The sequence below is a fragment of the Danio aesculapii genome, chromosome 19, assembly GCF_903798145.1.
Source record: "Danio aesculapii chromosome 19, fDanAes4.1, whole genome shotgun sequence".
Classification (NCBI taxonomy): Eukaryota; Metazoa; Chordata; class Actinopteri; order Cypriniformes; family Danionidae; genus Danio; species Danio aesculapii.
The window spans coordinates 42,570,139-42,596,152 of NC_079453.1; the positions used below are offsets into that span (position 1 = coordinate 42,570,139).

Here is a 26,014-nt window from a genome sequence, read left to right on the forward strand (position 1 = left end):
ATCCATCCATCCATCTATCTATCTATGTACAGTATCTATCCATCCATCCATCTATTTATCTGTCCATCCATCCATCCATCCATCCATCTAACCGTCCGTTCATCCATCCACAGTATCCATCCATCCATTTATCCATTTATTTATCTGTCCATCCATCCATCCATCCATCCATCCATCCATCCATCCATCCATCCATCCATCTTTCTATCTGTCCGTCCATCCATATATCTATCTATTTATCCATCCATCTATCCATCCATCCATCTATCTATGTACAGTATCCATCCATCCATCCGTCCATCCATCTATTTATCTGTCCATCCATCCATCCATCCATCCATCCATCCATCCATCCGTCCGTCCGTCCGTCCGTCCGTCCGTCCATCCATCCATCCATCCATCCATCCATCCATCCATCCATCCATCCATCCATCCATCCATCCATCCATCCATCCATCCATCCATCCATCCATCCATCCATCTATCTATCTATCTATCTATCTATCTATCTATCTATCTATCCGTCCGTCCATATATCTATCTATCTATCTATCTATCTATCTATCTATCTATCTATCTATCTATCTATCTATCTATCTATCTATCTATCTATCCATTTATGTATCCATCTATCTTTCTATCCATCCATCCATTTATCTATCCATCCATCCATCCATCCATCCATCAATCCGTCCATCTATTTATCTGTCCATCTATCTTTCTATCAGTCCGTCCGTCCGTCCATCCATCCATAGTATCTATCCTTCCATCCATCCATCTATCTGTCCATCTATCTTTCTATCCATCCATCCATCCATCCATCCATCCATCTATCTATCTATCTATCTATGTACAGTATCCATCCAATGATGCATCCTTCCATCCATCCATCCATCCATTCATGCATATATCTATCTATCTATCCATCTATATTTATATCCATCCATCCATCCATCCATCCATCCATCTTATTTGCATTATTTCAGCACCTTATTTTTTCTGACCAGAGAGCTTGCAAAATTCATTAAGTAAAAGTGTGCATTCAACAAAAATATAATTAATGATTAATCTTAATGACTCTGATCGGCTACTGCAATCATCAGAAATGCGTGTGATTAGTTACTAAGGCTCAGTGCTGCAAATGTAATCTGATCTACATAGATTTGGCACTTTTCATTCATTTTCACACTTTTCTTGAATGTCAACAGCTGTAAAAGTTCAGTTTAAATGTGAAGGGCCATTTGTTGTCCTCTTATTTTAAATTTGTGTTAATTTTCACAACATTCTGATTTCTGACCCTGAATTCACAGTTTGTAGTTAAAGTAATCTTAGCGAATTTCATAGTGTTTTTTTCCTCATAAAAACTGATTATCTGACTTAAATGTCTTTCCTAATTTGAACATTCAAACTGGCAGATCATGTTCAATTGTGAATTGTGTGCCTTACAATTCACGAGGGGTGTGACGATAACCGCATTACCGTCATATTAAGACATCAACCACGGTGATGTGAATATTACCCTCATCATCATCCCTTTTTAGTTTATTATTTATTTTTGCTCGTGAAACTTTCAGGATTGTATACAAAAACAGAATAAATTAATAAGTTGAATAAAAGGCCTGCCCAAAATATTTTCCACTTAAATTACAGATTTAGATTACAAACAAATAAACACTGACTGTATCCTTTATAAAAACCGGCATAGGCTGTTTTTTCATCCTAAGTTTTTTTTTTTTCTTCCGAAAAATAAATATAGCAGGCCTACTAACACCGCTCCATGGAAAAAAGCATTTTTATTGCACTGCTGTAATTCCTATATCACAAACCTCTATCAACATTTTTAATACAAGTCATTATTTTAAAGATTATGACTTGAGAATCTGATTTTACCTCAGCGCTGCACTTTCATTTTCTCCATCACATTCGCAGTGAGTTCAGGTGACAGTGTTTGAATTAGTTAAACTATCCTCAGTGTGTAGTGTCAAGTTGGCACAGAAATATCATTATATCAATATAGTAGGGTTGTGACGACGTACTAACTCCACGAGACTAGACATGGGATTGGGTTTATAAGAACGAGATTATTACACTATTTTTAAGAAATCTTCAATGATGAAATATATGAATATATGCTTTAAAAATGTAATGAATGGTATTTTATTTCTATTTTATTTTATTCATTTTTTCTATTTTAATGAATTCTATTAGGCTTTGCTAAAAGGCTGGTGAAATGTATGTCTTTTTTTTTACAGAAGCTATAAACAGCGTGTGACTTCTGCAGTGATGAGAGGCAACAAATCATATATATGTTGACTTATTTAAAGTAGGCTAGAGCATAGAATAATTTTGTATAAATAAGTTTATACAAAATGTAGCAAATATATATCAACTTAGTTCACCTAAAAATGAAGTTTATTCACTATTTACTCACCATAAAGTCTGAAGACCTGTAACCATTGACATCCAGAGTAGGAAAAACAAATACTACGGAAATCAATTGTTACAGATTCCCAGCTTTTTTTGTAAAAAAATATCTTCTTTTGTGTTCATAAAGGTTTTAAACAAGTAAATGGTGAGCAAATGATGACCGAATTTTCTTGGGTGACTTTTTTTGGGTGAACTATTCCTTTAACAGTAAATAGAATTAGCATTTCTGCAGGAAACATCCATCTGCTTACCTCTCCGTTGAAAAAGCAGAATATGGTTGCCACCAGCAGACCCTTGCGAAATAGAAAATATGTAAGCATGAGCAATGACTTTGAGTTGTCTTTCACAAGTATAAAAAGAGTTAACATTCAGTCTGGGTTACCTGGTAGTGCATTAATATGTGCATGATGTAATCATATATCTCTCCCGCCAAGCGGTTCTCCGGTCGCCAAGGGATAATGACGAACTGAATCCCCAATAAGGGCACCAGAATGAGAGTGGCTCTCACCGCCTTCATATACATGTTAGACTCGGCTCGGTGCGTATCTCTCAGTTTGGTCACCAAAACCCGTACAATGTTCAGTAGAAAGAATAAATTGACCTATAACATAAAAAAACATAAATAAATAAACTACAAACAGCATTTCTCCAACATGCTCTATTTAGATTTTAATTTCACACCGAGTTATCACAATTAAGCTTGATTAACGGTGAAGTCATTGACTCAATAATCCGATCTGAACAGAAAGCACTCTAATGCGATGTTAAATGCAAGATTTGTCACTTGCAGCACTCGGAACGTAACATTGCATTAAAAGTTTTCCTCAACATTAAACATGCTCAAGATTTTGTGCTTGTTATATTAGCCAAATAGACGATAAACACAGTTTTAAAGGGATAGTTCACCCAAAAATTTAATTGTATTCACTATTTGCTCACCCTTTACTTGTTCCAAACCTTTAACAGTTTCTTTCTACTGTTAAACACAAAAGAAGATATTTTAAAAGGAAGCTGAACCATTGACTTACATAGTAGGAAAAACTAATTCTAAGGAAGTCAATGGTTAACGGTTTTCAGCATTTTTCAGATATCTTCTTTTGTGGAGGAAACTCATAAAGGTTTGAAACAGGTAGAGGGCGAGTAAATGATGATGGAATTTTCAGTTTGTTTGAACTATCCCTTTAATATATGCAGGGGGTCCTATTATCCTTTTACAATATGTAATAAACCTTAAGTGTCAAATAAATACGCCTGTGTAGTTTCAGCTAAAATATGCCATGAAAATTTATTACACAATGCTATAAATGTAAAATTTTTAGGTGAAAGCAAAAGCACTTTTTGTGTGTCACTTTAAATGCAAATGAGATGTAGTGAACAGCAAAACTATTAAAGGGAAGCCATTATGGAAAAATCACTTTTATAAAGGGTTTGAAAACAGTTCTGTGGCAATAGTCTGTGAATAAATCAGCTTCTAATGGTAAAAATGTATTAATATTATTTTTTTAAATCACACTTGATAAAAACAGTGTGCAGAAACACTTTAATTGACCTTCTTACTTTGTAAGTGTCATCAGAGGGGGAAAGCCCCGCCCATTAATGATCTCTCCCTCATTAGCATAGGATGTTAGTCTTGTTTTTGAAACTGCCACTATGTTGACACATAGGCTTTTGTAGCTCCGCCCTCTATTGAAAAGAGCACAATCTAATTTGAATTTAAAGTGACAGTCACCAAAATGGCACAATTACAGTAGGATCAAAGCCTAAAAGGGTCAGTTTCGAAGAGTTATAAAACATTATTTTGTGGGGTATTTTGAGCTGAAACTTCACATACACACTCTAGTTATTTTACACACTCTACTTATTTTATATCTTGAAAAAAAGGGGCATATTAGGTCCTTATTAAAATATTCTCAGTTTAAAGACCTGATGTACACCAATATATAAGTGTACACACATAAAATCCATTCCCATGTCAACATTATGCCAAAATCACACTTTAAAACATTCAAACAAGTTGACAATGTTAGTTATGTTTGTGAATTTACACAGTTAGGTAATGTTATTACACTGAAAAAATATGATTTATTGGTTTTACAAAATCCTCTTTAAGGTAAGTGGTTGCAACAAATTTATATGGTCTGAATTTAAACAAATTAAGTTAAACATTGCTAAATTTAGTCTTTTTGTAGCTGTTTGGACAGATCTGTGTGTAGGTATAGTGTGTCCACAGTCATATTGGGATGATATAAATTCAATACGTTTTTTTTTAATTTCCTGATGTTAAAATAGGATCTAAATCCCTCCCATTTTGAGGCCGACCGCAACGTGATGTAAGAGTTGAATTGATTGACAGCTGCATATTAACATGTCTCGTGTATAATCATATCAACAAGACAGGACGTGTGCAAAGCAGCTGGGATTAAAAGACCTGTTCAGCTCTCTGTGATCATCAATCATTGATCAAAGTTGATCAAGAATGAGATTTTAGGTGATCGGTTCATGTTTGTAATAAAGACAGTAAAATCACTGTAAATCATCATCACAGCCGTATGTCAGTACAATGACATGTAACGACATTGTGTGTGACTCATTATTGCAGAAATGCTTGAATTAACTCCACAAAAAATACATCAAATAATCATTGGGAGAGTTCTTACTGTAGTATTTCTCACAAACGTTACGTGGCATCTGTTTCATGTCTGTCCCTGTGCTGTTTATCTGACGCAGCAGGAGATGGAGATACACTCTGACAGGCATGTGGGAATAGTGGGCGGGGAGAACTAGCTCATTTGCATTAAAGGCGCAGGCAACAAAAGCAGCTACAGTGCAATTCCAATATTCTGAAAGGTATAATAAATAATCTGATGGGTTTTTTGAGCTGAAACTTTACAGACATTCTGGAGACACAAAAGACGTATCTTAAATCTTGAAAAAGGGGTAAAATAGGTGCACTTTAAATTCAGCCCATATAAATCGTTTGCAAACACTTACCTTAAAAAATGTTATAAATCCATTTAATCGTTTTTTTACAGTGTAAGATATTGTGATATTGTGTATTACAATAGAGGTGTCTGAGGGAGTTCGCTGTTCTGCTAATAACATTGCAACATACAAATTCGTAACTTTGCAGATCTTTTTCAAGCTCAGCAACTTACAAGTTAAAAATATCAAATACATAATAGGACCCCTTTAATTGAAAACAAAGCACGTGTAAAAGGCGCTGACTCACTAATAAAGCTGCCATAATGGGGCCGTGAACCACGTAGAGCAGATGCGTCTCCACACTCATCCAGCAGCTAGTGGAAAAATATAATAAATCCCATATCAGACGTACTGTCCACCAAACCTGGCCTGTCTTAAGTATTTACTGCTGAAAAACACTGAACATTACTCACTTGTCATCAAAGTATTTCTTCCTCGCCACAGCATGGATGGATGCAGGCACCAGGGGGAATCCTGTTGAAAGGAGAATTGAGACATTAGTCAGAGAAAATATTGTAGCTCTAATGCAAAATGAATGATAACGGTATAACTGTTATTAGACTGTGAGCCGTGGCCATGCAAAACTGCGAAAGTTGATTTACTGAAGCGTTTCAAATCTTATAGATGAACAAGCTCTGCATCTACAGGCTAAATCAAGAACTGTCTTTGATGTGAAAGGAGTTGAGCTCTGGAGTGGACGATTATCATTGAATAATGAGCCGATTCTCACCCATACTTATCTAATAACTTTAAATGACTTGGATAATAGTGCATCAATCTTAAAAGCTACTTTTATAACACATTTGTGATGTTTTTTCTCTATCCACTTTATTTAGGGCACATGAAAAGGTGTGGCTCGGACATTTGTTTAGCTTTTTTTATTTTCATCTTTCTCAAGTCATGAACTAGTTTGGAATGATTAAAATCACATGATTAACAAAGCAAGTACAGTATTATTACAGTTAACTGTACATTATGTTTTGGCAGATCACTCTAAACTGCCAAAATTTGGTGCTCAATTATTGCAAAAAGTCTTTATTTTTGCTTAAATAAGCTTTAAATTTGAGAGTGCTTCCTATTTTTCTTGGATTTAAATTTTTAAGAAAACTTTGATGAATTTTTCGTGAATCTTCAATGAACAGCAATTCATTGTTCTTTTTGTAGCATTATAAATGTCTTGGGTGATAATTCATTTAAAGCATCACTTCTTTTGTTTGTGTATTATTATTTTACTTCAATCGCAGATTTACCCAATTCACCACAAATCTGATATCTTTTTTTAAATTAAAGGTTTAATAACATTTCTTCTCATTTTCAAATTAAATATATTCATTTAGAGCTTTTTTTTCTTTGAATTTTCATTTGGCTCATTTGAAGTTAAAATTTCAAACTGACGTTAAACTTTTTTTTTTTTGTCTGTCACCTTTATATATACAGTTGAAGTCAGAGTTATTAGCCACCCTGAATTATTAGCCCCCCTGTTTATATTTTCCCCCAATTTCTGTTTAACGGAGAGAATTTCATATATATATATATATATATATATATATATATATATATATATATATATATATATATATATATTTATATATATACAGTAGTCAACATTCAAAGTAAATCAAAAATGTTCTCAAAATTGTCCCAAGGCAAAAATGGGTATTGTTCAATAGTTTTAGTACAACTTTGGTAAAAGGTGAACCACTTTAAATGTTGACCACGGTGTGTGTGTTTGTGTGTATATATATATATATATATATATATATATATATATATATATATATATATATATATATATATATACACCTATATATATGCCTCTCTGGCTATACCACTAACTGTACTCTCTCAAAAAAATAAAGAAAGAAAAATACATTACTAATGCTTTGCTTCTTAGACTTTACACATCTGAAACATGTCTATAGCACTTATTCACTGCTGCTCTTATAGTTATGTAAATTGCTTCCTTGTCCTCATTTGTAAGTCGCTTTGGATAAAAGCGTCTGCTAAATGACTAAATGTATATATATACATATATATATATATATATATATATATATATATATATATATATATATATATATATATATATATATATATAAAACTGTGTGTATATGTATATATATGTATGTGTGTGTGTGTGTCTATATATATTATATATATAATTTCTGTTACACAGAAACAGGGAAGAAAAAAAATATCTAAATATAAAATATATATACAGTTGAAGTCAGAATTATTAACCCTCCTCAAATATTAGCCCCCCTGTATATTTTTGTTTAATGGAATTTCTATATTTCTGTTTAACAGAAAGAAGATTTTTCAACACATTTCTAAACATAAGAGTTTTAATAAGTCATTTCTAAAATGTTTTAATTAAAATCTTTTATTCTACTGAAAATAAAACAAAAAAAGGCTTTCTCCAGAAAAAAATATAGGAAACACTGTGAAAAATCCCTTGCCCTATTAAACATCATTTGGAAATATTTGAAAAAGATATATATATATATAGTGTTTTTTTACCCCTAAAAAACTGTAGTATTCCAAACTGAATGGTAGTGTATAAATAAAAAGTGTCACAATATAAAAGACTTCTAGAATAATGATTTTTGGGTGAAATATTTCTATAATGTTTGATATAATGTTTTATCATAGCAGCTTTGCATATTCTCAGCCACAAGGCATATTAAGAGATTTTCTCCAGACGGTTGAGGCTAGTCCTCTCTCCCTTTGGGGAATGCATGATCCAGCACAAGGTTATCACACAATCTTTAATAACACTCCATAATTTATGGCTTTTTTACCCCAATTTCTTTGTCCATGTCATTGCTAACATTGAGCACAGGCAAAACAAGACAGTTGGACCCAATCTTCAATAAAGCGGCATAATAAAACCGTCAGTAGGAAGAACACTAATCTGCATCAGAATGTGAAATAAACCATGACCCCAAACATCCAGCACACTGCGCCCCAACTGTAGCTGATTTGTCCAGTCTTTAAACAAGTGTTTGTGCCGGCGACAGTGTTTAGTGTTTATGGAGCAGGAGGACGTGACCATGAGCAAATGTTTTCAATAAATTATGGAGCGTAGACTGATGAAACAGCTGCCTATGAAAAGAGGTCATGATACGATTCGTGCTTCGCAAAATACGGAGGGCGTTCATATTTACAATGTGGTCGCTGCTGACAGATGGAGCGGTGTTTAAACTCACCCCAGCCCAAAAGATAATACCAGTGCAGATGCTGCTCCTCAGCAAATACAGCCACCACGATCAGTGTGTGCAGGTAAATCCCTTCACAGAGCATCCAGAAATAGTTACAGCCCAGCATGTACATGTGGAAGAAGTGCAGCACCTTACAGCTGATCTGAGGAAGGAGAGAAAGAGAGAGAGTGAAGGAAACTGATGCTTCATGTCAGGGTTTCCCAGCCCACGACCCCCAAAATAACAATTATTTGAGACCCCCATTATCCTATACTGTAGGTGGATAAATATGGTCAATATACAGTTGAGGGCAACATTTTTAGTCCAGCCCTCCTGTGAAATATTCATTCTTTTCCAAATATTTCTCAAGTGATCCGAGCAGGCACACAACATCATAAGACATTGATATTAGGTTAGATTTAGATGTCAGCTGACCCAAATTCAATGTCTAGCCGATGTCTGTTATTCCAATAACAACATCATTAGACGTTGATGTTTGGTTGTTTTTGGGTTGTGTTGGAAAGTGACCAAAATTCAACATTGAGCCAACATCTTAAACCAATGGTATATTGACGTCAAATGCTGACATTTATTCGTTAGGTATGGCAACCAAAATACGTCTGATAGACATCATAGTGGTGACGTCCACAATACATTAAGCTGTAACATCATTTGACGTTGATATTTGGTTGATTTTAGGTTGTGTTGGAAAGTGACAAATTCAACGTCGAGCCAACATCTTAAACCAACGCCATATTGACGTCAAAAACTGACATTTATTCGTTAGGTATGGCAACTAAAGTCCAACGTCTGATAGACATCATAGTGGAAACGTCCACAATGCATGAACTGTAACATCATTAGACGTTGAGATTTGGTTGATTTTAGGTTGTGTTGGAAAGTGACCAAAATTCAACATTGAGCCAACATTTTAAACCAACACTATATTGACGTCAAATACTGACATTTATTCGTCAGGTATGGCAGCCAAAATCCAGCGTCTGATAGACGTCAAAGTGGAAACGTCCACATAGCGTCAAGCTGTAACATCATTAGACAATGATATTTGGTTGATTTTAGGTTGTGCTGGAAAGTGACCAAAATTCAACGTCGAGCCAACATTTTAAACCAACACCATATCGATGTCAAATACTGACATTTATTTGTTAGGTGTTGTAACTAAAGTCGAACGTCTGATAGACATCATAGTGGAAACGTCCACACAACATCAAGCTGTAACATCATTAGACTTTGATATTTGGTTGTTTTTAGGTTGTGTTGGAAAGTGACCAAAATTCAACATTGAGCCAACATTTTAAACCAACACTATATTGACGTCAAGTACTGACATTTATTCGTCAGGTATGGCAACTAAAGTCCAACGTCTGATAGACATCATGGTGGAAACGTCCACAATGCATGAACTGTAACATCATTAGACTTTGATATTTGGTTGTTTTTAGGTTGTGTTGGAAAGTGACCAAAATTCAACGTCGAGCCAACATCTTAAACCAATGCTATATTAATGTCAAATGCTGACATCTATTTGTTAGATTTAGCAACCAAAGTCCAACATCTGATAAACGTCATAGTGGTAACGTCCACACAACGTCAAGCTGTGACATCATTAGACGTAGATTTTTTTTGTTTTTAGGTTGTTTTAGGTTGCATTGGAAAGTGAGCCCCCTTAAGCAATATTTTGTTTTCAATCGTCAACAGAACAAACCACTGTTATACAATGACTTACCATAACTTGCCTAATTAACCTAGTTAAGCCTTTAAGGCTACGTTCACACTGCAGCCAAATGTGGCCAGAATCAGATTTTTTCCCCACATGTGACTCATGATGACAGTGTGAACAGCCCAAACCGCATGGAATCTATTTTCAGGTCAGATCTGTGCCACTTTCATATGGAGTCTTAAATCAGACACAGATCTGATGTTTTGTAATGCGACCGCTGTGTAAACGGTTATGTCGGATTTCATGTGACTTTTACATAATCTACAAGCGACATGCGTCATCATTCTATGCTGCAAACATCATCTACTCCTCAGCAGCATAGTAGAACGGCACACAGGGCGATTACTGTACCACAGAAAGTTGGTTGTTCATGTTGAAAAAGATTTTGAAGGCAAAACTGGTGCTTGTTAACTAATCTGGTTAACAATTGAGGCACGGGTTGATTGCGAAGCTGAAGAGCATTGTGGGTGTTGCGGATAGGGGATCCGTGTGCAAAGGAACTTTCTCTCCGAGAGAAAAAAAGGCAGGTGCTCGAGCACTCAAACCCCCCTTCTGCATGTGTCCGCTGTTTATTATGAAGTAAAATGAAATAACTCTGCAAACGGAGATTAACCAACTCCGCCTTCACAGTTCAGTCTGCGGCTGCTCATTAACCCTTAATGAGTTCACTACACTGGTGGTCAGAGCGACATGCGCCGCGCTGGTCATAAATCACACATAATCAGTGTTTTCAAACAAAAGAGACTTATTTTAGGTCTCAAATGCTGAAATACACATTAGTAGTAGCAGAACAACCCTTTACTGCTCATGAAATACACCACGGTTGTCTGTGAAAAGAGTAATAATCATAAGCATGATCTGACAACATGCTTACTTCATACAGTATACACATTGTGTGCATAATTAGACATTTTGTGCTATCTGTATCTGTACTTTTGCGCATGTGGGTCAGTTTAGGAACAGGATTTATGCAAAAAACAGGAACAGCCATGCAAAAAAAATCAGATCTGAGAAAACATTCAGATTTTAACAATAAGCCTCGCAGTGTGAACGTAGCCTAAATGTCACTAAACTTTTAATTGTAACTTTAAATGTAACTTTAATACTAATATCTTGAAAAATATCTAGTAAAATATGATGTTATTATGTTAACTATGATGTTTAGAAATTTTATTAATAATTATTTTGATAGGAAGGCTTATAATATTGACTTCAAATGTAAGTAAAGCTAACTACGATATATAAATATAGAAACACAGCACATGCACATACACCTATATAGACATGAGCATACTGACAACACAAAGAATTGCAACAGTCTAACAGCCATATCATTTTTATAGTAATGAATCCATTTCTTTAATTTCAACACCTCACCACAATGTTTAAAGCACAGCAAGTGTCTTGGTTTCATTTTGGAGATGATCCTCCACATTTAGTCACGACCTGTATTTATTTTCAGTGTGCTTGTGTGCTGAAAATATGTTGGAAATATTAACATGCTGCTGTAAAATCGATCTGCTGCAACTGACGATATTGCTGTGTTGTTAATCTAACATTCTGTAATGATTGTTTTATGTCTATTATGTGTGGAGTTTGCAGGTTCTCCCTGTGTTGGCGTGTTGTTGTGAGTGTAATTTATTATACTGCCAATGCGAAAAAAGTCTGTTTGGATTTAAATTAGAAAATACTTAAAAGTCTATGATTGGATCTTTATTGCATTGATTAATATATATATATTTCTGGCATGTTATATTTTTCTGCCATGCTTTTCTAAACCTGAACTGATGCAGTGTGTCAAAAAAAGTATCCCACGGTCATATTTCAGGGTGACAATGCCAAGCTTCATCATGATCAAACTGTAAAAGAAGGCTTAATTTTTACATGAATTATTCACCAATTGACCTGAACCTCACTGAAGGAATCTGATGGAGCAGGCTTTAAAGAGTGCTTCTCCTCAGGGTCAGATAATCAGCATCTTTAGGATCCTCTTTAACTTTGATTAAGGCATGCATTGCTTATGGCATTGTTTCGACAACCTTCATTGCAATGTCACTGTTTATTTCCATCAAGAAATGCATCCATTGTACTGACAATAAAAGCCCCTAACTCCTGTATATAACCCTCAAAGACAAACCACCATGTGAAGTCTCCAGAAGCACATCCCAATAACAAGGACATGCAATGGGATTCAGGTCAGTTGGTGGTGAAAATCATATCTTCTTTAGCTCTTTGAGCCTAAATGAATGAATATTGCCATTGTCATCCTAGATTATGACCATTGAGTTGAGTCGAGTTGAGCTTGAGTTAAAAAAAATATCATATTTAACATTATGACAATCATAAAATTACTGCAATATAATAAAATAATATATAATATAATATTCATTCATACATTCATTTTCTTTTCGGCTTAGTCCCTTTATTAATCTGGGGTCCATCACTGGGAAACCCATACACACTTATTTGCACACATACATACACTATGGACAATTTAGCCTACCCAATTCACCTGTACCGCATGTCTTTGGACTGTGGGGGAAACCGGAGCACCCGGAGGAAACCCGCGCAAACACAGGGAGAACATGCAAACTCCACACAGAAACGCCAACTGACCCAGCTGAGGCTCAAACCAATGACCTTCTTGCTGTGATGCGACAGCACTACCTACTGCGCCACTGCATTGATATAATATAATATAATATAATATAATATAATATAATATAATATAATATAATATAATATAATATAATATAATATAATATAATATAATATAATATAATATACTTACGCACACAGGGCCGTTTTTTAATCGAAGTTGATATTTAGCCGCACCATGTTGGTGTTTCGTAACATCAAATTTTTACGAGATGGGTCATTAGCCTAAAGCTCAACCCCCCACTACCCACTGTGCCACCATGCCGCCCATGATATACTATAACATAATAGACTCTTATTTGATTAGTTGAATCCAAGCAACAAGCCTATTTTTTATACATAAAACAATTATATATTCTATCATATTTGTTTTATTAAACATTTTATCCTCTAGAGTGTACATGTGGTCAATAATATTAACATTAAAAAAAATAATTAGCAAAGATCAAGGTTAATCAGGTTCCAATATTTGCCTCAAGCTCACACTATTAGTTGAGCCATATTTTGATAGCAGTTTATTTTATCTTTGCCGATACAAAGATACTTGTATAATTTTTAATGTGTTTTTGACACTATTTAATTTAAATTAGATGCCAATTTGATTGAATTGTCATCTAATTGCCATACAATTGAAAGTGAATTTGGTGTTTACAATTGAAGCTTTCAGATTAATAAAAAGGGCATCAATTTGTGGATGTCAAAGGTTTTCACAACAAATTGTTTTGCAGTTTTGGAATGTTTTTTGATGTCATACTTGATGTTAATTTGACATCATGTTGACATCATGGTCCAAATACTTTTTACCCACTGACAGAAAATATGATCTTTAGTATAAAAAAACACCAACAGCAAATATTTATCAATTTGAATGTATATGAAGGTAATACATTGGAGGCCCCCATGGCCTAATGGTTAGAGAGTTAAAGGACTCTATTTTAACTGTCTAGGCGCAAAGTCTGGAGGGCAGGGTCCAAAAGCATTAAGGGTGTTTTTAAATTTCAGTTTTGCTATTTTAAGGATGGAAAAATACACTTTGCGCCCCTGCGCATGGTCTAACAGGGTTGTGCTTATTCTCTTAATGAGTTATGGGTGTGTTCTGAGCATAACATGCATTAAGCCAATCAGAGTCTCATCTCCTAATATCTTTAAGAGTCATTACGCCATGGTGTATTTGCTATTTACATGGCGGACTTTGTAAGAGGAAAAACTGAATGCTTCACTAGTGAGAAAAAAGCTAAACAGACAGATGGTCGCAGGGATAAAGAACGAGCCCCCTCCATTCAGCCTCTTTATTTTTACTCTTTACTCCTTTACTTTCATGGAGTAAGGAAATGGTGGAAACTCACTCCACTGAAGACATCCATTATCCTACATAATTAATTTAGTTTAAGCGCACAGATTTGTTTCAAAACTATTTCTAAATTCAGTTCTAATTTCCAGCAAATTAATAAATGAACAATAATAACGAAGTGTGGAGTTATAACTTCCAAACACACGTCCTATTCTTATGTCCCATATGGTGATGCATATGTCTCCAAAACCCGACAGGTGGACAACAGGTTGTTTTTAATAACACAAATATAAATATGCAAATAATAAATTATACTGCTAATAATAATAACATTATGCAGATGCAAATTGTCAAGAATAAACTGGAAAAAAAAAGTCACCCGAGATGAAGAAGATGTGTAGGCAGTGGTTTTTGTATTTATGTAAAATATAATAATTTTTGTAACATTTTAATCCTTTAATTTTTTTCATTTGCTGCACATCCTGTGTGTTTAAGCAATGTGTAAGCGTTTGGACCCACATATGCGCATATCTAACATGCTCTGCGCTGGACTTTAGACAAGATTTTAGTCGGTCAATGGTGTGGTCTATTTCAGTTCTTCAGAATAGCAACGCCTTAACACACCTCCTTTTTAGACCAAAACACCCATGAGTCTCCAAAGTGGCGCAAATGGATTTACTATTAAAACAACATGGTGCAAAACTTAAAAAATTTGGGTCTGAAAACAGTAACAAATCGCACCAAACACGTCTTGCGCTTTATTGCGCCGAGTGTATGCTAAGGCCCAAAGAGTCCCAGCACTGGCAAGGATTGTAGATGCAGAGTACAAATTCCGAGTATTAATCACTATACCAGGCCACGTCACTACTTTCACAAGATCAGATGCATGTTTGTAGTAAAAATCCTTATTAATGCCCATTTTGTTTTACATTTGTGGGTCTCTTGATCAGTTTTGGACCCATGTAGCTAGTGTATTCAGGGAAACTTCTTATATCTCTTCGTTTATTTCTAGTGTGGTATTAAAAAACCTCAGTTTTCAGAGCTATATTGCACTTCCCCTTACGCCTACACCTCCAAGCTAAAGATAATTGGGACATACCGACCCCTTCACTTGAACTAAGGGGCAAAGGGGTAGAATTGGGATTGTCTCAGATTACTGAAACCGCATGTTATTACCATGCAGAAATGTAAACCTAAAGGGAACCATCCTAATAAAGTGTGACATTTGCACAAATACCTACAGTACAGAATAGCTGTTTTTGCACTTAACATTGCCCGGATGTTCCTGTCCTCTAAATACTTGAGGCGCCTGGCTCCTTCATTACGACATGTGTGCAGTTTTAATTAGAAACGTTGGCAAAGTGTCTGTTCTCAGACCGCTGAGCTCCGGATCACACAACAACACGTCAGTCAACCAGATTAACTTTTTACCATATGTCCACAGCTCCATGCACCCACGCAACTGGCGGCAACTCCTCATGTCTTATTCTCCACACAATTCCCTTTCAGAAGTCAGCTCCGCTTTACTTTCATTTAGACGTCCTTCAGATGCAATGCCATTTATGTCCGAATAAAGCCTAGCTGGTGTCAGAAATGGGGGTTTAAGTGTAAACTAGAAGGGGTATCGCTTTCTGTAACCTCTTCTCCTTGAGGCCGAAAATGCATTTGAGTGCTCGAGATGGAGGGAAAACAGACGGAGCTTGTTCTCCAGGATGAACAAGGATACCGTAAATTAAGCATAGAGAATGCGCCCACACCCCGCCTCCCAAAGAATGCACAGTTTAAGACATCTGCATTACTCAGAGCTCATAAAACAGACATCATTTGGAGAAAGCATGAGTAGGGATGGTCGTTTGACAGGCGCAGCGTTTGGTTTTTAAACAAAGGAGCCTGGCGAATGCGATAATGCATCTTTTAGACGAGAAAGAAGGATGATTATCGTCTTTGTGAAACTCTAAAAGTACTTTTTCCAATCTTATGTATAATTACAGAGTGCTTTTAAACCCAAGACGTGGGTGAAAACCATTTTATAATGTCTCACTTTTATGTTTTTTCTCATAATATTGGTATATCAGTGAAAAAAGAATAGGTAATTGTCCTCGTTCATGTTAGGTACAGTAGCTGAAAGTGAATGTTTTTCTTGAAGCACATCTCCTCACCACACCTCTTAGATCATGCAGAACATTCCAGCGCGGCAGATTTATGCATTCCTCCATAGAGAGCGAAACCTGAAAAGATCATATTCCGAGCAAATATTTCACGCTGTGAAAATACAATGAGAATTAAACGGTGGATCGTTTTGAAGTGGCCTAAAAATGTGCTTCTTCATTACTGTGAAATCCAAATCTAATGCCTGGCTGAGAACTGATTTTTATTAGGATATGAAGTGAATCGTAGTTTTAATTCTGTGTAGTACTGTAAAATTATTTATAGTATGAATTGTTGTTGTTTGTTGGATGTACAGTTAAAGTCAGAATTATTAGCCCTTCTGTTTAATTTTAATTCTTTTATATATTTTCCCCAAGTTCTGTTTAATGGAGAGATTTTGTTTTTTCATTTCTAAACGTAATATTTTTAAAAACTAATGATGATAACAATGATGATAGTGCATAATATTTTACTAGATATTTTTCAAGATGCTAGTATTTAGCTTAAAGTGCAATTTAAAGGCTTAACTAGTATAATTAGGCAAGTTATGGTAATTAGGCAAGTCATTGCATAGCAATGGTTTGTTCTGTAGCCAATCAAAATAAAATATTGCTTAGCCAAAATTTAAAAAAAAAAATCAGAAGAAAAAATATTATAGGAAATACTGTGAAAAATTCCTTTCTCTGTTAAACATCATTTGGGAAATAATTTGAAATAATTGAAAAATAATAAAAAAGTTCACAGGAGGCCGAATAATTTTGACTTCGACTATATATGCAAATTAGATTTTGTAAACGGTTATTTATATTATTAAATGTTATTTACTTAATTAAATATTTTAATTATGTTCGTTTTAGGCGACACGGTGGCTCAGTGGTTAGCACTTTCGCCTTACAGCGAGAAGGTCACTGGTATTTCTGTGTGGAGTTTGGATGTTCTCCCAGTGTTGTTGTGGGTTTCCTCGGGGTGCTCCAGTTTCTCCCACAGTCCTAAATTGCCCGTAGCATATGTTCATTCACCTTTCATTCACCTTTATTTGTAAATCGCTTTTACAATGTAGATTGTGTCAAAGCAGCTTCACATAAAAGGTCATAGTAAATTGGAACAGTGTAGTTCAGTTTTCAGTGTTTAAGTTCAGTTCAGTTTAGCTCAGTTCAGTGTGGTTTAAAATCACCACTGAGTGTCCAAACACTGAAGAGCAAATCCAACGATGGGCAGCTCTATAGATCCCGAACCATGCAAGCTAGTGGCGGCAGTGTCTGAATGTGAGAGTGTATGGGTGTTTCCCAGGACTGGATTGCAGCTGGAAGGGCTTCCGTTGTGTAAAAACATATACTGGATAATTTGGCGGTTCATTCCGCTATGGCGACCCCTGATGAATAAAGAGACTAAGCCTAAGCAAAATAAATGAATGAATGAATGAATGAATGCATGTTCGTTTTCAGTTAAACTAAATAAATATGAGAGATATTTTCTTGGCATGGCAGCAAACTGATTTCTTTTTAATTTTGTTGACATTTGTTTCTATTGATTTTACTTCATCAGGTAATCTTTCATTTTAATTTATCATTATCAGCCTGATCTTGGCATTCAAAAATTTGTTCTTAACAGTGTTGGGGAGTAACTAGTTACATGTAACGGCGTTACGTAATTTAATTACAAAATAAAAGTAGCAGTAGTTCATTACAGTTACTGAGAAAAATGTGTAATTAAATGACAGTTACTTATGAAAATGTTACAGATTACAAATGGGGTTACATCTAAATATGTGTAATATTATTAATCTGTTAATTTGCCTGTTTTTGATATGCACGATGCCTTCTGCTAAGGCCATTTATTAAAGCGGTGCTATTTTGATGCTTTTGATTGGTTTTCCGCTTTGATTGCGGCGCACCACATCTACCAGTTACGTTAATCCTCTCTGCCGCTGAAGGCATTAGGCTACTACAATCAGTCTGAGAGCTGCAAGTAGTGTCGCTACTAGTTTAACTACATTTCTCTGTAGTGTGGCGGTAGCGTCGCTACTTTATAAATCAAAAAGCTTTTGAAGCTTCAGTAGTGAAGCTATTTTATTAGTGAAGTAGCGCAGTAGCGTCCACACAAGCTAGATTTACCGATCGCTGACGGCACTGACATTCACGGAGCTTTGAGGCCGGTGTCTAGCGGATGAAAGTAAAACGTTATGATGGCGAAAATGGTGATTTCTTCTTCTTCCTGTTTTTCAGTGGCCGACAACAATTTTTTTGCTGCGTTACTGCCACCTCTCGCTCTGGTCGGTGACATCGCCAACCAATTAGGTTAACATGAGAAATTTGCTTGAGGGAAAGATGACTGAGGGAGAGGAGTTCTATAGCTATATATAGTTTACTGTAGTAAAGGCTGAAGTATACTATGGTAATTACTATTAGTTCATGATAGTTACTAATAATACTACATTATGTAATGTAATTTATTAATGAAGAGTTCTAAATATATATACAATATAATGCTTATTCCTTTACTATAAATTACTATAGTACCTTAAATGTGTAACACCTGGTTTTATTGGATGTTTTGTTTTTGCTGTTATATTCTATAATTTGTTTCTGTTTGATACAGCATATTATTCACAGTCAATAACTAAACTGAACAATTATGCCTCATATGTTTTTATTTGACCTTTTTATTGATCACTAAGATCTGATTGACTTAGATTTAAGTTGCTTTGATTTAAAAATGAAAATAGCAAAAATAGCTTAGATGTATTTTTTATTGCAAATACCACAAAAATCACCCTGCACAACTAACTACAATATTGATTTTGTACCGACAGTAAACTGTTTTTTTTGTGATAAGGTCTGGTTTTGTGGTGGCTGTACTTTAAATTATTAATTAAATGAATATATTCTTAATTCAAGTGATGAAAGATTTTAAAACTCTTAACAGTAAACAGAGCTACTGTAAGCTCACACCTGCTTGGTATAAAGGCTTGAAAATGCTTTAGTTGAAAATATCCATTAGAAAGTAATCAAAAAGTAATCAGATGTGTAATCAGTTACTCTACTTTTATAAAGTATTTGAAAAGGTACACTACTTATTACATTTTAAATAGGGTAATTTGTCATTTTTTATTGTTTTTATGCTTAGCAAGGCTGCATTTTAGGTTCAAAAACCAGTAAGAATATTGCAAAAACAATCGAACCGTAATACAATTTAAAATAAGTATTTTCATTGCATGTTCTCCACATTTTGCTGTGGGTTTCCTCCGGGTTCTCCGGTTTCACCCACAGTCCAAAGACATGTACTATAGGTGAATTGGATGAACTAAATTGACTATAGTGTATGAGTGTGTATAGAAATGTGAGAGTGTATGGGTGTTTTTTCAGTACTGGGTTGCGGCTGGAAGGGCATCGGCTGTGTAAAAACATATTCTGGAATAGTTAGTTGTTCATTCCGCTGTGGCAACCTCTAATAAATCAGAGACTAAGCCAAAGGAAAATGAATGAATGAATTACTGTAATTTATTTCTGTCATGCAAAGCTGATGTTGCTTCAACTCACCAGAAACATTTAATATTATCAAACCTTAATATTATTAAAACTTCGTAATATTCTTTTATGAACTTTTTATTCTTTTTTCTTTCTTTATTCTTTGATGAAAAGTTCAAAAGAACAAGATTTTCTTTTCATAGAAACCTTTTGTAACAATTCATTTCACTGTCTTTTGTGTCAAGTTTAATGTCTGTTTGCTGGATAAAAGTATCAATCTCTTTCAAAAAAAAAAAAAAAACCATACCGACCCCAAACCTTTGAAGTGTAACAAGAAAACAAAGATTTGATTGAATCCAGCACAATACTTGTGTGTTTTTTTACACCTCTGATCTATTATTTGGATCTGAGTATTTTTCAGCAGAACAGAAATAATGATAACATGAGTGCTATGCAGGTGAAGTCACGCACCGGGTTCCTCTGCACCACCTTGGGGTTGTTGACCACCGTGATGAGGTTGACGATGGTGAAGGCTGAGTTGAGCACATACGAGCAGAACAGGTTCTTGTGGAGCGTGATTCTCTGACAGCTCAGACTCCTGAATGAGAAACAAACAAACATCGCTCGCTGATCAGTCATGACAGAGACACTTGTGTGTGACTTTCTGCGCAGTAATTCAGTTTGACAGCTCATCTCAGTTTGGAACGTAAAAAAACAATCAGCTTCGAAATGGATTGAGTTATTCCTAACTGAACTTTTCAGCACTGAGATTTGAGTTCATGCTTTAGTAAAATGCTTCTTTATGATGGAAGATCCTTTAAACGGGACCTATTAACCAAAAAATCACTTTTATAAGCAGATGTTTTAACACATTTGTGTGGCAACTGTGTGATTATAGCCAGCCTAGTAAAAATGCATTAATTCTGTTTGTTATAATCACATGTGATAAAAACAGTCTGCAGAAACACTTTGATTAACAACGGAAACAGATTAACAGACTGTTACATGACTTATGGGCCACGCCCTCATTATTTGCATGTAGGTCTACTTTAGGTCATTTATCCAGACCTGACGAGCAACCACATCATCAAGAGAACACAGTCTCCTATGTAGCTCTGAGATCATTAATATGCATGCCCTGGGCTGCGATTGATAAGCCACAATGTTTCCTAGTGACACAACAATGATCATTTCTGTCGCTTAGTTATCTTTAAGCTCATATTTAACTTATGTGGGACTTTTATTTTGAAGAAAAAAAAAAAACAGAAGACAGAAGGCTCTGATTGTTTACTATGTGTCACTGAGCAACAACTGAGACATGTTCAAACTCACATGTATCAGTGCACTTCATTATTTTGTACAAATTCATTTCCCCTTATCGTATTTTATCAAATACCATAACCTTCACATTGAATGCCTTTAGGGCAGAGCTATCAGTCCTTAAGGGCGGGGCTATCAGTAATTTAGGGTGCGGCTATCAGTAATTTAGGGCGCGGCTATCAGTCTTCTTGGGCAGGGCTATAAGTCCTTAAGGCTCTCGTGTGTCATTTTTGCTCTGCCTTCATCAATTCATCAATCTTCCAACAATCCAATCGCTTCCCAAAAGATGAAATCATAAATTTTCCTAATTTCAGGAAAGTTTCAAGTGAATAGTTGAAAAAAAGGACAAGCTTAACTTTTGTTTCATGGCGATTTTAATATCAGGAATGTTTCTCAGCCCAGTTTCAGTGGTAAAGTTTGGAGATGTGAGGGTTACGCTATGTTTTAGCCCCACAATGAACTCTTTTGTCTGAAAGATGAAAGGAACTTTGATTCCTCATGATACGACCCATTTAATGGCGTGAACAGAACATAAATTGAGGCTTTATTTCAGATAATGTGATTGTCAGATGTTTGCCTGTTTTGACCATGTATTGCCTAGTGGTTGAAAATAAACCCTCAATCTGTCTGCAAGGGATTATTTTTTAAAGTGAAATTTATGAAGTCCTATAAGATGGAGGAAAAGCCATCAAACTGGACTTTGAAAGGGCATTAGGATGTGTCCTGTTTCATTTTATTTGACTTTTGAAAGCAAATATAGTGACTCCGCAGCCCTGAAATACTATTAAATGGTCATTTTAGTACTTTATATGTTGCCTCTATATTTTAAAAGCACTAGATTTAAGTCAATTTGTCATCAAGGATATGAATTTAAATTTTATTAAAACATAATAAAATACAGCATGATATTTTATCTTTCTTAATATGTGTAGCTCAGAATAAACATAATTCATGAATGCTGAATGATTATGGAACAATATTTCACACATTTTATTGCTTTAAAACATTCAAGGCATGTAAATAATGTGTTTTTTAATTACTTAACATCACTTTCTGGCAAATTTTATATATTTTTGATTGGTTTTATATATATATATATATATATATATATATATATATATATATATATATATATATATATATATATATATATATATATATATATATATATATTCTGGTAACACTTTACAATAAGGTTGCATTAGTTAATGCATTTACTAACACAAACAAACAATAAACAATACATTTATTACAGTATTAGTTCATGTTAGTTAACATAAGTTAAAGGTGCCCTATAAAGAAAATCTGGGTGTATCTAGTCAGTCTAGTAATCAGAGATTAGTATATGAAAATGGCCATACCGTGCGCCTCAGTCATGATCGTTTCCTTGTTCTCTTGTAAACTTTCAGAAGTGTAAAGCCTCGATGAACAGCAGGTCAATCAGAACACGAAGCAGAATGTTACGCGACTTTTCTGATTCGCATGTAGGCCTACTTTAGGTCATTTATCCAGACGTGGCGAGCAACCACATCCTCAAGAGAACACAGTCTCATATGTAGCTCTGAGATCATTAATATGCAGGCCTCAGGCTGCGTTTGATAAGCCACAATGTTTCCTAGTGACACAACAATGATCATTTCCATCCCTTAGTTATCTTTAAGCTCATATTTAACTTATGTCTGACTTTTATTTAAAAAAAAAATTACATAAAGGCTCTTTAAAGACTGTTACTATGTATCACTGAGTATCATTTGAGACATGTTCAAACTCACATCAGGACGCAAAATGCAAGATTTACAGATTATACATTTATTCAGCTCCACTCTGAAGAGGCTTCAGGTATGTTTAATTTCATGTCGAATCGTGTCGAATCACTCAGCTCAACTGTCATTTGTTCATGCAGAGGTTTATATTAATTCCTGGCTGTGTTTACTTTGACATTATAGCCTAAAAATAAAATCCGATACATCGCTATTGGTCTCTTTTGGTCAATTATGGACCTTCTGATTCTGGGGATATTTTATGGAGTAATAAATAACCATATAAAACCAGTTCAGGAGATTTTTTTAAATTTACCAAACCCATAAACTAGGGATGCACCGATCCGGATACTTGGATCGAATATCTGTTTGATACCACATATTTTTGCTGGATCGGTTATCGGCCAGCTAATACTGATCCAAATACAATCTTGCACGTGCGCTATATTCTGTGTAATTTAAAATTCAACAAAAGCCATGAAGGTAGCCTATTGTAAGGGCCTAAAAAGTTGTCATGCAGTCCCACTACATCCCAAATGTTCTGAAGCCATTCTATAGCTTAATGTGAAGTACAGATAAATATTCAAGTGCTTAAATTCATGTTCAGTTCAGCGCTTCCCTCCGCTGCGAGTGTCAATCATTCTCCATTCATTCACAATTCAAACAGCGTGTTGCGTTCATGACAACACGAAACACTTTCTTCAAGACTATTCGTTCCTGTTATTATAAGTAATCAGTGAAGAAATGCATTTAGTTTTGCATTAAATGGGTTTATTTTGACCTGCAACAAGGAGTTCATTTCTGTTTCTAAATTATGTTGCGCTGTTAGATCAGCAGATCGCATTCGCAACACTGGAGTAGAGAGGGTTATTACCTGCTCTTCACGCACAAGGTAGGCCTACCTGAAATTGAAAACTAGAAAAGGCTCAGTAATACATGGACAGATCCTCAACCCACAGATTTCTTTTTCTTTGTGCTGCTGTTTTGAAAGTGTCCGCAGATACCGGAGGGCTGCGCGCTGTGTGCATCAAGCGCTTCAGATACGACATGCGCCGCTCCGTAAAATGATTCTGTAATATTAAAAGTTTCTGTTCTCTCATCATTCCGACCGAGATATTCTTCTGAGGGGAATACTTTCAGTGCTGCGAATAGTTTAGAAAGCCTGTCTCATTGTGGTCAATGTAGTTAATTAAATGAATAAAAGTGAAACTGACGGGCACAATATGAATTGTCATCAACAGAAAATTATTTAGCCTAATATAGGCTACTCTGAAACTGTGAATATTTCACTGTCATTTTTTTAATATCAGTGTTTTATTTAACAGACCAGTTTGTGTTTTGGCGTTGAAGCGGACCTTCTTTTGCACTTTCTCGGTCTCTCTCACTGCGAGATTAGGCGAGGGATTAATAAATAGAACTGGCCTCAGACAGTTTAGTTTAGTCTGCGTCAAACCTGCAGGAAAATATCAGGCTTTGCTAGAAGGCTGATTATTTTACCAACGATTAGGGTCAATAGTGGTAGCCTATTACAGATTTTTTTATTAGTTTTACATTTTCCAATAATTACCAAAGAACACAACAATAAAAAATACAAGGAATGAGCATTATAATACAAAGAAAATAATGGTTATAATAATTAAAATAAAGAAAAATAGATAATAAAAAAAATAATTAAAGAAAAAAAAGTTATTATTAAAAAGAAATTAGGGCATATAAATGGTTTCAATGAAAATACAAAGAGACAGTCAATAGGGGCAATGAGCATTTTAAGCATCAGAATCCGCATTATATTGGTCCAGGTGATAAAGAAATGGTTGCCATATATTGTAAAACTTAGCAAGATTATCAATAATTGGATAATAATGGACTCTTTCCATGTGCAATATTTGAGTAAGATAAGTTAACCATGTCTTAAATTGAATTCCATAAATTATGGTGCTTTGTATGGACACATTATGATCCAGCAGAGAACTAGAGTACCCAAATATAGCAATTTCTGGGTCGGGTGTAAAGGTAAAACCATACATATCGGAAAACCATTTAAATATGTCACACCAGAAATCATAAAGTTTTGGACACGTCCAAAAAAGGTGGGTCAGGGAGCCTTCAGCAGACTTACACCGGTCACATGTAGGGGAGATGGTAGGAAAAATTCTGTGTAATTTAGATTTTGAGTAGTGCAGTCTATGCGTTACTTTAAATTGAATTAACTGATGCCTGGAATTAATAGAACAAGATCGAATTCTACTGAGACTTTCCTCCCATGTATCAGTCTCAATCTGTATACCCAGTTCCTCTTCCCAAGCATTCTTCAAATGAACTGTAGAGTAACTCAGTTCTTGAGAAAACACATCTACAAAGTCTGAAATCAAATGTTTGGAATCAGGTGAGCCCAATAGTAGCCTGTAAACCTTTCTTTCATCTGGCAGTGATTCAAAATTGGGTATTGCGTGACTTCCTATTACAGATTTCAAAGAAAAATCTAAATATTAAAAAAGGAAACATAAGCTGAACCAAAACAAATCAATGTCATAATGAATGCTCAAATAATGTAGCCTAGTTTACAGCAAGCATCATGCCTATAGGGCTGTTATTATTAAAGAAGATATATTATCAGTATCGGGATCGAATCTGTATCAGTCGATACTCAGAATTTTAGTATCGAAATCAGATCGGTTCCAAAAAAAAATGGTATCGGTGCATCCCTACCATAAACCTACTATGTAGAATATCAGAGAACAATTTAACTTATTAAACCAATGCAGTATATGGCACCTTTAATGAAAATACAGTTGCATGTTAACCCATAATGCATTAACTAATGTTAACAAGCATGAATTTGTTTGTTAATAATGCATTAATAAATTTTAATTAATAAATGCTGTACAAGTATTGTTCAAAATTAGTTCATATTAGTGAAAATAATTCATTTGTTTGTTGCTACTGTACATCAATAAAAAAATCTATCAAAAATAAATTAATTATGGCCAGATTTGGGTTCACTCCTCCATCTCAGCATC

The 26,014-nt window shown here is 35.0% G+C and overlaps 1 protein-coding gene across 1 annotated transcript in view; it reads right to left on the reverse strand.

Annotated features, from left to right (window-relative positions):
- calcr (calcitonin receptor) overlaps nt 1–26,014 on the reverse strand; it is a 134,354-nt gene that overhangs the window by 12,152 nt on the left and 96,188 nt on the right. The window contains exons 10-15 of the mRNA XM_056480385.1: nt 20,386–20,512; nt 8,619–8,772; nt 5,823–5,883; nt 5,657–5,723; nt 2,810–3,028; nt 2,679–2,720 (exon numbers count right to left, since the gene is read on the reverse strand). Of these exons, the coding sequence (XP_056336360.1) occupies nt 2,679–2,720; nt 2,810–3,028; nt 5,657–5,723; nt 5,823–5,883; nt 8,619–8,772; nt 20,386–20,512 (670 nt within the window). The remainder of the gene's footprint in view (nt 1–2,678; nt 2,721–2,809; nt 3,029–5,656; nt 5,724–5,822; nt 5,884–8,618; nt 8,773–20,385; nt 20,513–26,014) is intronic.